General features: G+C 39.3%; 1 protein-coding gene across 9 annotated transcripts in view; it reads left to right on the top strand.

Moving 5' to 3' along the window:
* The window catches only part of LOC136833759 (cyclic AMP-dependent transcription factor ATF-7-like), a 178,838-nt gene that overhangs the window by 109,695 nt on the left and 50,758 nt on the right, over positions 1–18,385 (top strand). For all 9 annotated transcript variants that reach the window (XM_067095983.1, XM_067095984.1, XM_067095986.1 and 6 more), the window contains 2 exons: positions 2,042–2,204; positions 10,743–10,877. In XM_067095983.1, the coding sequence (XP_066952084.1) occupies positions 2,042–2,204; positions 10,743–10,877 (298 nt within the window). The remainder of the gene's footprint in view (positions 1–2,041; positions 2,205–10,742; positions 10,878–18,385) is intronic.

The following is an 18,385-nucleotide window of genomic DNA, read 5'->3' as shown; positions in this document are numbered from 1 at the left end:
CGTCGGACGACATTCACCTCCTTTTACCTGAGGGACATTGCCTATAGGCCCTTGGACTCCTTTTCCTTGGGTTCTGTGGTGGCTGATCAACAAGTGGTGTATCTCATCCAGTTCCCCTGGCGGGACAGATAGCATCTGGTCTAAGATGTACAGTAATAGAAGTGAAAGTGTGTGTGTGTGACTGGCCTCCCTTCTTTTTCCTTCTAGTACCTTTCCTCTCCTGCAGGCAGAGGATAGGTCATCAAACCATCCTATGCTGGACGGACACAGATGCAGATGAGTGTTCAGCCTTTCTATTTTTTCATGGTTATGTTCTAATAGAAGCAAATCCTGCCCTCTCTTTAGCAAGGGGAGAGAGAGCTGGGTAATAAAACTAAGGCGTTACTTTTCTTAGCTTTATTGCCCATGACAGTATTCTTCCAAGCCTTTTTCTGAATAATGTTGCTTTCACACCCGTTACTTTGAAAAGCCCAGAAGTCTGACAGCCAAGGCAAGGAGAGACAAATTAAAATCTGTTCAGGCTAGCAAAGAAACTTTCTTCTCCTTTGGACAAAGCCCAAGAACATCATTCTTTTACTTCATTTTGTCCCAGGGAGAAACAAAGTTATTGCAGACCAACTCAGCAGGAAATGGCAAGGTCTTTTGTCTGAATGGTCTCTTCTCCCACAGGTCCACCAGAAGTTGTGGAACCTTTGGGGGTCCAAACATCAATCTGTTTGTAACTGCAACACTCCCAGTTTATTGCTCTCCATGCCAGGATCCTCAGGCTTGGGCAGTCGATGCCTTTCTTCAAGAGTGGTCAAATCTAGGTCTTTATTCTTTTCCTGTTTGCTTTTTTGTGGAAGATACTCAAGGAGCTGTGAGCTTCACAGAACACAAGGATAAGTGTTGATACCTTTATGGTGTCCTCAAAGGGAATGGTTTCCTGAACTCTCTCTCCTGGCAGTAGATGTTTCTGACCTTCTGCCATTCAGGCAAGAGCTCTTCAGACAGTCTTAAGATAAGATGATCCTATCAAACTTTCATCTGACCGCTTGGAGAGTGGCCAAGGAAGCAGTCCTTAAGTCTAGAAGGCCCTTCACTGTTAGACTTTATCAAAGACAGTGGTCAGTTTACAGATCTTGGTGTTTGTCCAGAGGGATATCCAGTCCCTGTACCATAGTAGATCACACAATAGGTGTGAATGTTTGGATGCTTCCCCCTCATTAATAAGCTTTTAGTTCACTTGACTGAGCTGTTGTTCCTATGGCTGCACTCTCACCATCCTCATTTAATTTGGTTTTCAGCCAACTTTAATAGTAGGTAAGATTCATCCCAAGTAATGAATTTTTTTTTTTATTAATTATTTAGATACTTACCTACTGTTGAAGTGGAAACTCACCCAGCCACCCCACATCTTAGTGGGTGGTCATGAAGAATTCTGACAAAAACATAAAGATTCCAATGTCATTTGGTGGGAAACAGGTGATTGCAGTGACAGCCCTAGGAGGTTAGCCAAAGTATTACTTAAATGAAAAGTTTTGAAATAGGACAAATGTAACTACAGTACAGGGCTTCATTAACTCTAACAAGAGCCAGTTCCTCCTTTGGATAGATTTGATCTTTTTCATATTATGAGATTTTTACCCTCCCCTGTCATCTGTCCCAGATTCACATATGGGTGCTTTCTTGCAAGCTGCTCTCTCACTGAATGATATTTTTATCAGCAATCCTTGAAATGTACTTTGCATCATAGTAAGCTGGATTTGACATAAGTCAGAAGCTGAATAACTTTTACTATATTGTAGTGCTGTGCTCATGTGTTTTAAATGGAGAAATATAATCATTAAATTGATGATTTCCTTGTAGAGTTTTAATTTTCAAATTAGATGTTTGATTTCAGAGGTTTCATCAACGAGCTGATTATATGTTAAATAATATGAGAAGTGTAAAAAAATTTAGTTCAATTTTTGTCAGTATGTAAAATGTTTTAATGATTATAATCTTTTTCTCATGCTTTAACCATGTTACTATATTACAATGATATGAATGCTTATTGCAGGTTACCTAATGGACAAGCTATTCCAGTTGAAATTCCTGCCACTCCAGTAGTATCGTCCAGTAGCTCTAGCACGACCACAGGAAGTACTATATCCACAGTATCCACCTCCCCACCACATACTTTTGATAACAGTCGACCCCCTCAGCAGTCACTTGCCAAGATGGTAATACTTTGCACTGAGTAATTACTATTTGATGGAAATTATACTATAATTTGTATATCATGATTGTCAATAATTTTTTTAAGTTTTGATGTTACAAGACCACCGAAATTACATTGTAGGAGAAGTTTTGATTTGTTAAGAGTTGTTTGCCAAGATTTGTTTTATCAATAATGCCACCCATTCACTAGTGGTTTGGAGTAATTTTTTTGTATCACTCAAAAAATTTAAACTTTATATATAAATTTGCCTTGTAGATAGGTAGACAAATGAGTGCTGGATCCCAACTTGAGGCAGAAAAATAATGGTTAGTGATGAACAGTACCTCTTTGTGGGAAGTCCTCACTCTTAAACTTAATTGCTTTGCAAGTTGATAAATTCAGGTTTGGTACAATTTTTTATAGCTTTTGTATGTTCAAATGCATTTTGTTCCATTCTCTGTATTGTTATAACAATTCCCACTGAAATGAATTGCAAAGTGATTGAAATTTTGGGTGTTTGAGAGATTGAGATGCAGGTGAGTGCTTGTGGATGCTCTCTCTCTCTCTCTCTCTCTCTCTCTCTCTCTCTCTCTCTCTCTCTCTCTCTCTCTCTCTCTCTCTCTCTCTCTCTCTCTCTCTCTCTCTCTCTCTCTCTCTCTCTCTCTCTCTCTCTCTCTCTCTCTCTCTCTCTCTCTCTCTCTCTCTCTCTCTCTCTCTCTCTCTCTCTCTCTCAAAAATACATAGAGGTTAAGCCCAGTATTACGAAGCAGAGGGTACTAGAAAGACACTATTGCTATCACTCTGTCTTCACATAAAATCAGAAGTGGAAACAGTCGTAGGGATTTTAAACAAATTTTAAATAACTGGTGGTGTTCATTGAAGGTCAGACATGGGCCCCTTTGCTAATTATTGTATTTGTAGAGGAAGCTATGTAGAAGGGCCAAAAAAAAAAAAAAAAAAATAGGTATTGAAAATGTTTAAAGGTAGAAGAGTGGAGTGGAGTGTAGAGGACTGAAAAAGAGCAGAAGTCAAACCAAGCTAATGGTAACTGGTTAAGAAGCATATTAAAAGTTAGTCAGGAAACTAGCCTTGTGGCCTCTGTTGGAAAGTTGAAATCACTAACATTCATCATCAACATATGTCACAAGAGATGTTTTTACAAAATACATATGGAATGAGAGATTTTTGGTGTCCAAAATGTGTTAGAAGAAGAACAAATGGGAAAGAGAGGGAAGTGGCGAGCTATGTGGTGGTGGATGAACAGTTCATATGAGAGAGGAAATACATCTGTTACCTGGAGACACTCTTGCCATTTACATAAGAACTGAGAGTGCAGTAAGGCAAAAAAGTAACTTCAGTATGAATGAAATGGAAAGAGGTAGCTAGACCACAGGTATATGAAAATATTTTGTCAGTAGGGAAAGCAAAACATGATTGTTACTGAAGGCTTGTATTATATTAATTGGAAACACTGGCACTAACAAAGTAGATAGAGATTTTGGAAAGGTGTGACTGTAGAAGTTTGAGATTCATGGTTGTAGGATGGTGGGAAGATCATTTTATGAATAAGAAATTGATGGAGAGATGTGTATCAAGAGGAGGGCAAAAAAATTGAATTTGAAAGAATTAGACAATTTAGACATGATGAGGATGAGAATTGGCCAGAAAAGCAGTATTTATGTAAGTAGCGAGACAAATACATACAGGAAGGGCCAGGAAATTGTGGAGATAGGGGAAGACCCAGACCTGGTGGGAGTTTGTGCAGAAAGAGCATAGAACAGAGGAGAATGGAGAGAACTCATTTTGTCTAAACCCTTACAGGGAAAAGCCAAGTTATAAAGGTTTTTGATGATGGTTTATACTAGGTTTTGAAATTAGGGTGGCAATCAATCTGAGACTGTATTCATTGGTTGTTGAGGTCTTAGTGTGCCTGGCGGCAAATGAGGTCTCCATGTAGCTATGTTCATCAGGAAAGGCACACTGGTAGCTTACAGTTTGAGTGGAGGAAATCAGTTTTTACCATTGAAATGGTGAGTGAACTTAGAGATTTACACAGCTGTATGGCTACGTGGGGCATTCCATTGTTAGGGTTGTGTGCTACAAACCACAACCCCCATAGGGAGGTAGTGCTGTCAATGCACCTCAACCACTGCAATGTCGGCCTTACTTACGGTTCTTTGCAGCGTCCTTTTGATCCCCTAGCTCCAACCCCTTTCATTCCATTCATATTCTCTCTCTTCCATCTTATTTTCCACCCTCTCTTAACAGTTGTTTCTTAATACAACTGCGAGGTTTTCCTCCTGTTACACCTATTAAACTTGCTTTACTCTCAATTTCTCTTTCAGTGCTGAATAATCTCATAGGTGCCAGCGCTTGGCTTTTGGCCTAAATTTTATATTACATTTTATTCCTACCAACCAGAGCTACAAATTGGTTTGGTAGTGTTCACCTCAGCTGGACCCAGCAGCCTCTGCTATTACAATAATGAATCTGATAGCTCACATTTGGCCACAACAAAGAAGGTTTATGGATCTGTTATCCATGGTGGCAAATATTCCAAGGAATCTCTGAACCGGGAAGAATCTCATTAATCAGCTGCACTTTCACAGACTTTACAGCAGTCTGGAAACCCTTTATCTTTTACAAATGTATATAAATTCACAGATCCAGAGATGTGAAATTCTCATAATATGGGCTGCATTGGGCATGCTATGACAGGCATGTGCTACCTCAAAGGACACTAATGCCGCAAAGCTTCAGAGATAAAGGATTTTTGGTGGAAGCAGCTGCAGTCATTGCAGTGTCTTAAGAACTTCAGGAGCAGCTTATAGCTGACCATGTGAAACCAATTCTGTAGTTGTAGTGTAGAACCCATGATCAGTCAGCTCCACTATACCCTAAAGTGTCGACTAACTCCTCTTATGTTAAAGTAGAAAGTTCTCTGCCTTCTTCATACAAGCATAGATCCACCATTTAGAAAGTTTGAGCTTGTGGGTTCAGCCCAGATTTTTCACTTGAGCTGCAGAGGCTCATCTAACTTATCCCAGATTGGACCAGTCTTGCAGCATGGCATCTGTTGCCCATACAAGAGGATCTGGGGCTGAAGAGCAAAAAAAAGGAAGGCAATGGTTCTTGGAGGTGGCAAACAGGTCTAGTGTTGGCTTGCCCCACAGTTTCCAAAGATCCAGACAGACCAGGGGATTCAAGTTCTATTTGATGGAAAGGACCTGCTTCTGACACAACTCATCCACCAAAACAGTTAATCTCCCCTGGATAAATTGGGTGATCAGTCACTGATTTTGATCAACCCTCAGGAGGAGATCTCTTGCTGTCTGGTAGAGAGAAAAGGAATGAGTACTGCATTGTTTTCAGATATAGGCTAAGACCGTGGTATTGTCCACATGCACTACCACTGTCTTGTTGTGGACCATGGTCAAGAAATGTTGAAGGCCTAGACAAACCGCTGTCAGTTCTCTGACATTTATATGTAGACTTTGTTGCTTTGGGGTACATGTACAGGATACTTCCTGATTCCCCAGCAGGGTTCCCCAGCCTATGTCTGAGGCATCTGAATAAAAGTCTAAGTCAGGGCTCAGAGGTTGAAGGGACTTCCCTTCTGACAGTCTTTCTTCGGACAGCCACCATTGTAGGTCTGATTTGATCTCCGGGGTGATCAGAAACATGTAAGTGTCCAGCTGTGTTTTCCTGTCCCAGTTGGTCTTTAGAAAGAATTGGAGAACTCTCATGTGCAGTCTACCTAGTTTGACAAACATCTCTATGGATGCCAGAGTCCCCAGCAGGCTCATTCACTGTTGAGCTGAGCAAGATGAAGGGGCTAGAACACTGTGGACCATCTGAAGGCAGCTGGTAATTCTCCTGGGAGACGGAAAAGTGGGAGAAGTCAGAGAGTTGAGAATCATTCCCAAGTAGAGGATCTCTTGCAATCGGGTCAACTTAGACTTCTGTAGATTGATAAGAAGGCACAGTTCCTTGGTAAGGAGAAGAATCTTTTGTAAGTCCTTCATGCACTTTTCTTTTGCCGGGGATTGAAGCAGCCAGTCGTCCAGATACAGACTGACGTTGGTCCCTATTAAGTGGAGCCATTTTGAGAGAGGAGCAAGGACTCGAGTGAACACTTGGTGGGCCATCTTAAGGTTGAAGCAAGGGCCTGAAGCTGATACACTTTGTCCTGAAAGAAGAACCTTAGATACTTCCTGGAGTCTGGATGGATTGGAATGTGGAAGCATGCATCCTGCATATCTGAGGTTACCATCCAGTTGGCCTGGTGAATGGATGAAAGGAATGAATGGTTCATCTCCATCTTGAATTTTGTCTTCCAGACAAAATTATTAAGGGCACTTACATTGAGGACTGGTCTCCAGCCCCTGATGTTTTCAGAACCACAAAGATATGGTTGTAAAAGCCCTGTGTTGGTGTTCTTGACTTACTGTATGGCCCTCTTTTGGATGAGGTAGGAAACTTCCTCCAAAAGGGCTGAATGTCTCTCTGTGCCTCCTCGAGTAAGCCGACACTGTGATGGGAGAAGTAACTAATGGGGCCTCTCCAGGAATGGGATAGTGTAACCCTCCTTCAGAACCTTGATGATCCACGGCTCTGCTCCTCTGATCAGCCACTTTTCCCAAAATTCTAGAGTATGGCTCCTACAGGTGCACGAAGGACTTCTTTTTCACTTTTTGGCCACTGTCTTGGCTGAGCCCTTCTTAATGTACCTGGCCGTGAATTGGACGTTGGAACGGGTCCTAGACTGAGATCTGGGTCTACCTCCACAAAAGGGCTGCTGGTGGAGGGGAGAGGCCATCTTGGATGCAAAGACAGGCGAATCCTTGGGACGCTTGGAGGATTGGGCCAACAAATCTTGTGTCGATCTCTTTTGAAGGTTGGACACAATTTTCCTAACTGTGTCCTGAGGGAAGAGGTGATGCTGGTCCAGAGGCAAAATTAGCAGGGCCCATTTCTGCATCTGTGTGACTCCCTTAGTAGTGAAGGAGCACCAGAGCTCTCTCTTCTTTAGCACTCCCAAGGTAAATACAGTAGAGCAGAAAGCTCTAGATAACCATCCCTAATGGCCTTTTCCGCACAGGACAGGACTCCCAGCCAGTCCGAGGCAGTGTCTCCTGATAAATCCTGGAAGTCCTGTATTTTCTTAGCCAGTGCTCCCACTGTCCAGTCAAGAAAGCAAAGAACTTCAAAAACCTTGAAAAGATCCTTTACAAGGTGGTCTAGTTCCAGCGAAGAAAAAATTATCTTCGCCGACAAGAACACAGAACATCGAGAAGTATTGATGAGGCCAGAGAAGTTCCCTTGGGAGGAGGCAGTGACTACCAAAGAAGGAGCTTCTCCAGTGGTGCAAGATAAATACCTCCTATGAATTAAGTGAGAGGGAGGAAAGGCTCCCTTTAGCTGAAAGCCAATCTTCCATCCCCTTGAGAGACTTCTTGGAGGGATGAAGAAAGTACCATGTTGGGGAGTCTAGTCCTGTCGTCCAGTTGATTCCTCATCAAAAAGGTCGAGGCAGGCGAGACCGGGACAGCTGGGGCAAAAAAGGTGGGAAAATTTGCCAAGAACTACCGTAGAGGAGCTGCATAGGAAGGGGGAGGAGCAGGTTCTTGATTGACCTCTTCCTCTTCTGAAGAGACTGGGGACAGGATAGCATCATGAGAAGTCTTGGGAGCAGAGGTAGCTTTCTTCAAGAAGCTCATGATTTCAGCTAACTGTTGCTTAATAGGAGTCAAACGATGGCTCGTCTTGACCTAAAGGTGAAGGGACAGAGACCGTGGTCTCTGAGCAGACTGAAGAGGAGAAACATGCCTAGGAGCAGGCACTTGGCAGTCAGAGGTGTTTGTCACGAACTACAGATTTGGCGCTGGACTCAGGACAGTGACCTTCCTCTAAGAGAATTGGTGGGACTGGTAGCCACCTCCTCCACTTGCACTACACACTCATCACTTTTTCGGAGAACACTTTGTCCATAATCACTTTCAGTGATGCTCCTAATTCTGCCACTGTACTCACTACAAGGTTAATCTTCTTATTGAACCTAGATTCGAGACTGGCAATGGTATTAGGGTCGGAAGCAAGGGAGCCAGGCGTGGGAGTAGGTGGATGAATAGTAGGAGGGCTGGTAGTAAGAGAAAAGGCGAGAATAGGAGTACTGTAGAAGGAATAGCAAGTCTAGCTTCTAAACTAGGTGTAGGAGTAGTTTCTAGGCTAAGTGAGTGTCTCAGCTGTAGAAGCTGCTTTCCTCTTCCTATCCCTCTCTAACTTATCTAAGTGAGATTTAAGCACTTTCCATTGTTTCTCATCCCACAAAGAACATTCATTACAAGTTTTCTCCATGCTACATTCTTGCCCCCTACATTTACTGCAGATTGAATGAGAATAATAAAAGATTTTGTTAGCCTAGTTTTACACCCTTTGCTGCAATAGCAAAAACTAGGAGTGCTAGAATTTGAAATAATTCTGCCAAAAAACTAGAGAACTAATCCAACAAAGCTAATACACTGACAAAAGCTTGTTGGCTACCAAAACAAAGTAATTGTACTTCACCAAAATCTGCAAAGACAACTGTGTGTTGAGATTACAAACATTACTCGTGAGGTTTTATCCTAGGGTCTTGACACATTGATATTCGTTATGCTTGGTGGTCCCAGGAGGAGAAGTGTTCCTGGTTTCATTAAGGTTCTATATTTAGAAGATTCATCATTATCATTCTAGTTCCTTTATTGCATTTGCCACAAGATGTAGATTTTTGGTGTTTCATTCACCTCTGGATCCTACATTATGTCAGGTACTTAGAGAAGTACTGTGTGATGTCAGGTTACGTACAGAAGTGCTGTGTGATGTCAGTTATATACAAAAGTATTGTGTGGTAGAAGGAGCTCCAAAGGTACACAAATTACAAAACTATTATTGCTTCAGATTTCATGGTTTCAGATTTGTTAATATGACTTCTGTCATTTTTAGAGCCCTGTTCAAATGCTTATCTCTTCTCTAGGAGTTACTAAACAGATCTGACAGTTCTCAGCTGTCCAATACTGGAATGTTTTGCAGCTCGATCCTTTCCACCTTTATTGTGACTTTGTCTTAATTATAAAGGATGAATTTGTGTTGAATATAATTTTTAAACATTATGTGGCTTATGAACCCATTGCAGAGTTCCCACCTCCCAGTGTGGCTAATATCGCACAGCTGATTTTTCATACAACATGAAGAGTGAAGCGTTAGCTGCAGGAGACCCAGTGATCCACAGGCTCTTGCACTAGTTTCTCTTTATTTGTAATTGAAGTGTCAGATTTTGACGACCCCAAAACTGGGCTAATTATAATTACTGTAATGGGTTTGCATGAAAAAGATTATTTGACCTTCTAAGATATATTTTAAAAACTGAAACCTTTCAGTTCAGACCTGTTATAGTTGATAATTTTAAGTCTTCTGAATGGCCTGTTATGTATGCAGTTGATTTCAATGTATGTAAACTATTTTTATATAAAGTTAATTGCAGTTTGTATGAATGTTTTTAGTGGCATTGAATATTATGTGGTTCAGTATTGTTATTATAGATTAATGTATTGATAACACTGTATCACATTTCTAGACCCTCATAGGACTTACCCAGAAGATTTTATTTTGATCTTGAATGTGGGTAAAAATTTGAGTCAAGTAGTGTTAAAGAAATTGGGCAGCCAAGTAGGAAGAGATGGAGTGGAATAGATAAAAAAGTAAAGGACAGAAAGAAGTGCAGTTTTGTGGGGTTGCTACAAAGAACCTTTAATACCTTCTACACTGTGCCTTACAAATGAGCATGTGATGCCCCTCAGTGGATGCTTCAGAAAACCTCCCTAAAGGGGTTGCTGACACTGTCTTGCACAGTGGTCTGAAGACAATACTGAAGGTTCTTGGTAGTTTCCCTTCAGCCTTAGCTGCATTGATTCCTGCCCTATAATTTTAAATAATTCTTTTGTTTCATTCCCATCCAACTTTCCAGCTAATGTGACTGTTGTACTCAATTATGCTCCCTCCTACCCACACCCTCATGTAAGAACAGGTTCTATGAACCAGCCATAGGAGATTCTAGAAATGTCTCATTGATCTAGTTAAACTAGCTTATTATTTATCAAGTCCTGTATTATGGCCTTTGTTAATTGAGTTTGAGAGGATCTTCCTCCACATCCTCAGTCCAGTTCCAGTTTTGCTTATTACAAATATAAACTTTGTAGCAGTCACCATGTTATCAACAGAATTTTTGTGCATTTTTACTCTAAAAATTGTGTTCTGGATGCTTCAGTTTACCTTCAGAACATAAAAACAGCCTCTTCAGATTGCTACTCACTTCTAGTTTCAATAGTATGAGTTATTTATTTGAGCTGGGATTAAATAAATTAGAAGTGCTTTAGGTCATCACCTTACTAGCCATTTCTTTACTAATTGAAATTTTATCCAGTGTTTTGTTGTCTATATCTACAAGACACCACTGCTTAGGTAAAACTAAATTTTGTATTTATGGAGCAAAATTTTTTTAATTATGTTGTCTTATCAACAGAAATTAAAGCAAGCTCTTGCATCAAGTAGCACTGCGGCAAGGCCTGGATGCAGCAAAACATCAAGAGCCAACACTGCAGATAGAATCGCTGAAATGACACGATCACGTAATTTCAGCGGTACAAGCAGTACAGAGGTATAAGTTTCTTCTAATTACTCAGAGTTATAGTGACTTAAGTGTTTTGTGTGTTAAAAATTACTTCGCTAATGATATTTGGTATTATCTATTGCAAAGTTAGCTTATTCCTTGGCTAGGCAGACAAATTTACCCTTTAGAGCTAACTGCATGATTTCTCTGCTTGATTTAAAATAGAGGGCCATAGAGCACTAGTATATTAAAATTGCAATTAGGAGTTCAGGGTGTGAAAGATTATTTGCAGACAGCATCAACCACAGGGTTAGGGTAGATGATATAGGATAAGTGATATAATGTGTCATGTCATATGTGTCACATATTCCAAGAGTTAAATCTACCAAGAGACGCATCACTGCTGTCAGTTAGCTTATGTGAATACAAGTTCATTTGAATTATGAGGATTGTAGGTAATTATGTTTAAAACTGGTTTTGTTGTTTGGTTTTCCTCATGAGATATTTTTTAACTTTGAATGTCATTTGTTCATACATGGAACAAACCTTCAGTCTTAACATTAGGATAAATCTTCTGGCGTGAGCTGGAAACCAGTTTAAAAATAATAAAAAAGGGATTTTGACATAGGAAAAATCTATTTCTGAGGGAAGACCTGTGTCACCCGGTGAAATAACCATTAAGCACTTATTTCTAGGTATAATCATTGCTAAAAATACCAGAGAAAAAAAGCTATCAGTAATGCTGGGGTTACTACCCCAGTTCGATCATCTATCAATCAAATAGATGTTGGTATATAAAAGGGTGATTGTATGATGTCACTGCCACAGGCCTCTGCTCTGTAGAGATTCCCCATCTCAAAAACCCCGGAAAGTGAGGAGCCAACACACAGCCAACACTCACCGTCCAGCCAACCAACGCTCCCAGCGCCATCTTAAACTCATTCCATTCTAGCACGCCTTCGTTGTTTGTAGCGTTTTGTCTGTGCTGCTGAAATTTTCCTTTTAATCTGTGCATCATGTCTTCCGTCCAGGAATTCACCGCTTCTAAGTTAAGTACCATCTTCTTGTGGGGATTTATAGTTTTCGAGGCTCCTTTTTAACCTCTAATTCAATAATTACGGGTTAAAATATCAGGCATTCCTCTCATGTTCGTCTCGCCCGGCCATGCCGCCTTTGTTTATATATATCTTAGCAGCGTGACTCTGCTAGTGTTTAGCACAGTTATATATCCTTTTGTGTTATTTATTCATTATGCCCCTTCAGGAAGTTCCCTAGGGCGGATTGTTCTTTCGTCGACGAGAAGGGTTGCGCCCATGTCGTAACATAATTATGCTAATTGGAGAGGCTTCCCCCTCTCTTATTATGTTCGTTAATTTTCCTTTTCTCCATGGGTACCTTCTCTCGCGGTGAAGGAATATATCCTCCAAGGTGGTACAGTCTTGCTAAAGGTTTTCCTAATATATAAAGTGATGGATGACATGGATAATTTTGGATTAAAAATGTTTTTGGTTCAGCGCCAGGGTCAGCCATTTTTGTTATCACCCGCGTCCAGCATGTCGCGAGCTGATAGGCCTTACCCTTAGCACAGTTTCTTATATATTTTATCTGTATATTTGTGTTATTTACAATGATATTTCATATCATTGGTTAACTTTTAGTAGTGCTTAGTCAAGTATTATTGGGTATTCTAGCCTAGCCCTCTCGTCCGTCATCGGAGGGTTAGGCTAATCATGTTAGGCACATTTCATGTTATTCAGACTTCCTTCCCCGACCATGTCGTTTTGAGACTTGGAGGGGGACATCGGTTGGTTGAGGGAGATCTGGCATCTGATACGCAGATGAGGTGGAAGCGGGTCAGAGACCCACCTGGAACCTCGTGACGCATTCAGTCTTTCTTTAACCACCTTGGAGAGCAGACGTTCACTTTTGCTCTCCTTTCCTCAAGCCAGTTTTTGTCCTAAGCCTGTGATATCTTCCTACTGGTTGTGTTGCGTTTTTGGGTGTCTGTGTGTGTTTTGTGGTGTTATCATGCTTTCCACTAATCAGCCTGGATTTTGAGGGTTTCCGTGTTCCTGCTTCCTGACTTCTGAGATAGACCCCCATTCTTCTTGCAGTAGGTGTCGTTCTAATTTTTGTAATATCACCAATCCGTGCGTGGAATGTTGTTCCTGGCCTGTTGTGCAGTGGAAAAGTTATACAAGAAGAGGGAACACAAAAGGAAGTTGGAGCCTCCATCTTGAGAGGGATTTCCTTTTCCTCAAATGGATGCTTCTGCTCCCCCTTTTTCCAGACCTATTCCATCTGCTTCGTCGTCCACTGATGCCTTTTCTCCTTCCTTTTCTTCTATTGATTCGTCTTTGGAAGCATTGGGAGATGGTCAAGGTGATTTTATGCATCATGCTGCCCCATCTCTCTCGGGAGGGGATATTTCCCCTTCAGGGAGAGAGGAGGCAGTGCCATCTTGTTTCTTTGTTTCAGATTCTGATGCACAAAAGATGTCTATTTGGGCCTCCTTAGGCCTACGCAGGTTACCCTCTCTGGATGGCTTGTTGTCACATTTCGTCTTTTCACGCTTAGCAGTATCAGCTCCCCTGGAAGTTCCCCGCCTCCCGGCCTCCACTTCTTTGGTTCTTGTGTGATGCCACCTAGCGGGACACCTTTGTTACTAACTACGCATTATCCAGGGTTGTCTTTACCTGCAGCAATTCCACCAGCCCTGGGTCAGACTCCTGCTCCCATGACATCACTCCCTGCGTCCCCCCTCGATGTGGGACCATCTTGACATGGTGAGGGGGCTCCTGAACCCCAGGAATTTGCTCCCGTGTTCGAGTCCAAGAGTCTCATATATGATGATATGTTTGTTTGGATTAATTTTCGTGGAATTTTCCACTTTTGCTAAAATTTATTGGACCTGTTAAATAGGAAAAGATATAGCTGGGATTGGGTTTATATCCAAAGCTAAATAGTGGGAACTGTGGTAGGACCATCAACTGCCCAATAATGTTTGGACCTGAGAGTTATGACCAGATTGATAGCTCAAAGGCGGAATGTTCTTTAGGCTGGACCATGGATTCCAGGCGGGTTCTGGTTCTGGGGATAGGACTCTCAGCATTCTGTCCTGTTTGCCCATAACATGATTAGGGTGGAGATGATAGTATTCTAGTAATATTGTCAGTCCTAGCAAGTGGGTTTGGCTTACACTTGGGCCACTCTAATCATGTTGTGCGATCCCCTATGGAGTAGGGTAGGGAGCGGACATTTGGGAGTCAGTTTTCACTTGTGCCATTGGTGGAAGAATAAACTCCATGAAAGGCTGATAAATATCTTTTTAAGGTTTTCAGGTTTATTTAATGTTTTTTTTATAGTTAAAGATTCAAGTACCCCTTGGCCCTTTGATGGTATTGTTCCGGCACAGTTGACAACTGCTGCTCCAGTACAGAGCAAATCTTCTAGCATGGAAATGGATATTTCTCTGGATAATCCAAATAATCAAAGGCAGGGTGGTATTAAAACTTTAAGGTATTAAAACTTTAATACCTCAGAAAACTTCCAAAAAGAGTAAATACGGACATGACCCAACCTTGACTTACGTCAACTCCCTCTTTGGGAGTGGAAGTTGGTCAGGGTTTCTAACCATGGAAGCTGACCAAAATATTTCAGCTTTAAAATTAGAAAATTATTTATTAAATAGACATCCAACAACAGATATGTCATTTAGACAAATAAAGGAGAAAATTAGGCTTATAGAAGCCACAACAAAAAGTCAGTCTGAAGACTATTTGTCTTTGAAAAATATAGACAGTATTAACATAAAGTGAAAAAACACGATACTATGAACAGCATTCAGGGTACCATTGTACTTCCTGAAAACAACAACGAACCAGTTGATAAGAAAATGCTATTAGACTCTCTCAAAAAAAGGTATCCCAAGGTCCAAGATTGTGAGGTATATGTTTTACCAAGTAAAAATAGCAATAAACAAATATTAGATAGCAAAAATAAAATTTGAGGGTGAAGATCTATCTCAAAAAATGAAAATTTTAGGCCAAAATAGAGAGTTAAGACCCTATCTCCCAAAGCCACTGCAGTGTCAAATTTGCAGTAAGTATGGGCACACAAAGAAAAATTGTCTTAATGAACCAGTATGTGCTTACTGTGGATCTACTGAACATACCACACAGTGGAAGTGCAGTGAATCTAAGTGTGTAAATTGTGGGCAGAATCATCATGCAAGATCCAAAGAATGCATGTATTACATATACAATATGGACTTGAAAATACTACAAGAATGAACAGGGATGTCTATAATAGAAGCTAAGTTGGAATTAAGTGAGAGGAATTCAAGAACCGTTTAAAAAACGTAGATATTCTTCAATAACAAGAGCAAAATAATGAAACGAAAATGCAAACAGATAGAAGTAACAGAGCACAGAAAACTAAATCTCAAGAAGAAATTAACCCTTAAACGCTGAGCCTCTATTTACAAAAACGTCTCCCGTATGCCGGCGGCGTTCGGTGAGTTAGCGCCGAAGCGGAAAAAAAGTTTTTTTCAAAAAATCACAGCACGCGTAGTTTTTAAGATTAAGAGTTCATTTTTGCTCATTTTTTTTGTCATTGCGAGAAGTTTAGTATGCAACCATCAGAAATGGAAAAAATATCATTATCATATATAAATATTGAAATATATGACAGCGCAAAAAAAATTTTTCATATCTAATTTTATACAAATCACGCTGTGAGCAAAACGGTTAAAGAACGGGTTATTTTGTTTTTCTTTGTATTTTACACTAAATTGCGATGATTTTGGTATATAACAAATTGTAAAACGATCAAAGCAACACAGAGAAAAATATTATCACAAATGATGCATGAATTATAACGCAAGGACGTAAAAAAAAATGTTTTTTTCAAAAATTCACCATAAATCGAAATATTGTGCTAGAGACTTCCCGTTTGTTTAAAAATGAAGCTAATTGATTGAATATTACTAGACTGTAAGTGTTTTAGCTTAAAATTGCAGTTTAACCATTTCGGTTGAGTTAAAGTTGACCGAAAGTCGAATTTTTCTATTTATCGTGATTTATATGAAAATATTTCAAAACTGATAAAAGCTACAACCATGAGTTATTTTCTGTTGTATTGTACATGAAATTGCGCACATTTTCATATATAAAACTTTATGTAACGACTAACATAAAACTGTGCAAATATTACGACAACGTGTGAAAGAATTTCTGAGAAAAGGCCGAGTTATCAACAAAGACGTAAGGAAAATGTTTTTTTCAAAAAATTGACCATAAATCTAAATATTGTGCTAGAGACTTCCAATTTATTGCAAAATGAAGGTAAACGATTGAGTATTACTAGAATGTAAGAGTTTTAGCTTACAATTGCGTTTTTACCATTTCGGTCGAGTTAAAGTTGACCAAGGTTGAAATTTTGGCAGTTATCATGATTTATGTGAAAATATTTCAAAACTGATAAAAGCTACAACCATGAGCTATTTTCAGTTGTATTCTACATGAAATTGCGCACATTTTCATATATAAAAGTTTATGTAACGACTAATGTAAAACGATGCAAACATTACGACAACGTGACTAAAGAATTTCTGAGATGTTCGAATAAAAGTTGATAAGAGCGTAAAAGAAAAAGTTTTTTTTTCAGAAATTCACCATAGATCGAAATATATTGTGCTAGAGACTTCCAGTTTGTTGCAAAATGAAGGTACATGATTGAATATTACTAGAATGTAAGAGTTTTAGCTTACAATTGCGTTTTTGACCATTTCGGTTGAAAGTCAAAGTTGACCGAAGGTGGTTTATATGAAAATATTTCCAAACTGATAAAAGCTACAACCATGGGTTGTATTTTGCTGTATTTTACATGAAATTTGCTCACATTTTCATATATAAAACTTTATGTAACGGCTAATATAGAACAGTGCAAAACTTATGACAAAATGACGAAAGAATTTATGAAATTTTCGCCGAGTTACGACTTGCATACGTAAGAAAAAAGTTTTTTAAAAATTCACCATAAATCGAAATATTGTGCTAGAGACTTCCAATTTTTGCAAAATGAAGGTACTTGATTGAATATTACTAGAATGTAAGACTTTTAGCTTACAATTGCGTTTTTCGACCATTTCGGTTGAGTCAAAGTTGACCGAAGGTTAAAATCTTTGTAGTCGTCGACGTATGCGTCCACTGCACCCAACAGACAATTTTAGTCAAAATGAACGTCCATCCAGTAGGCGTTTAAGGGTTAATAATTTAGAAATAAAAACTAAAATGGTAAAGAATAAAGAAATAGGTACAAATGAGATGGATAATATTGTATCCAGTTCATTTGAAATATTAATGCAAATAGAAACACAGGAGGATGCTACTACGGAAGTAACAGAGGGTCATGATGGACTGGAAATTAAAGATAAAAAAAGGTCTTTGGAGAGAACACCACCCAAAAATGGAGAAACCAAGTACTATGAGAAACATTGGTTAAACCAAAGATAACGGAGATGAAGAGGGAACAAAAACAAAAACAAGCTAAGAATATACCTTTATCTCCTAAAATAACCAGTGAAGGCAGATGTTGAAAACACTGAAGAAGTGAAAGAGAACCATACTATAGATAACAATGGTTATGTCAAGGGAGAAGAGATTACTCCATCTCCAGTAATTGTTACAAGAACAAATGAAAAAAGAAATATACGAGTACATGATAATACATGTGGATGTAATGATCATTTTATTGAATTATGCAATAACAACAAAAACATAACAAATGATGGTTTAACAAACATAAGAAATTTTATGAAATATAGAAAAAAAGAAACCATGGATTAGAGTACCGATGAAAAAGGTTGCATGTGCATTGAGCACTTAGTATATTATAAAGAAAGACAATTGAATATTGTGAGTAAATTATTAGAAAAAAATCCAAATTGATAATACAAAAAAAAAGAGAGTAAAACGTAACCGCTGTAACAAAATATTTTCAATAGCTATATTATACAATGGAACATAATAGTCTACAGAACAGGTTACACCTAGGAGAAGTACAACCGTTATTAAAAGAATATGAACCAATGATATTATGTTTACAACATGTCAACAGAACTGTGTCAATAATAGGTAAATATACCTTAGCATCAGCATCACTAGAGGAGGAAGGAAATTTAGGTACAGCCATGTATGTACATAACAAAGTATTTTACGACAAAGTACTTGTTAACATTACTGACTTGCAAATATCAGGTATCAAAATTCGAATAAAAAATGATAATTATGTAATTTATGTATACAACCAACATAATAAAAATCACGACATTGACAAACTTAAAGAATTACTTAATAATGCCAAGGAACCTACATTAACAGTAGGTGATAATGCCAAGGAACCTACATTAACAGTAGGTGATTTTAATGCTCACAACTCAGTGTGGGACTGCAATTGAGGGGCGCGGCGTAACAAGGTGGCAAAGCGCCACCGCGGCCGAACTGGTTTTTTTATTGTGAGCAGCTAAAGTACAGCACTATCCTGTACACGCACTT

This window comes from Macrobrachium rosenbergii, chromosome 52, assembly GCF_040412425.1.
Source record: "Macrobrachium rosenbergii isolate ZJJX-2024 chromosome 52, ASM4041242v1, whole genome shotgun sequence".
NCBI classification, from domain to species: domain Eukaryota; kingdom Metazoa; phylum Arthropoda; class Malacostraca; order Decapoda; family Palaemonidae; genus Macrobrachium; species Macrobrachium rosenbergii.
The sequence above is the reverse complement of the archived record's forward strand: the minus strand, read 5'-3'. Positions and strand labels throughout refer to the sequence as shown.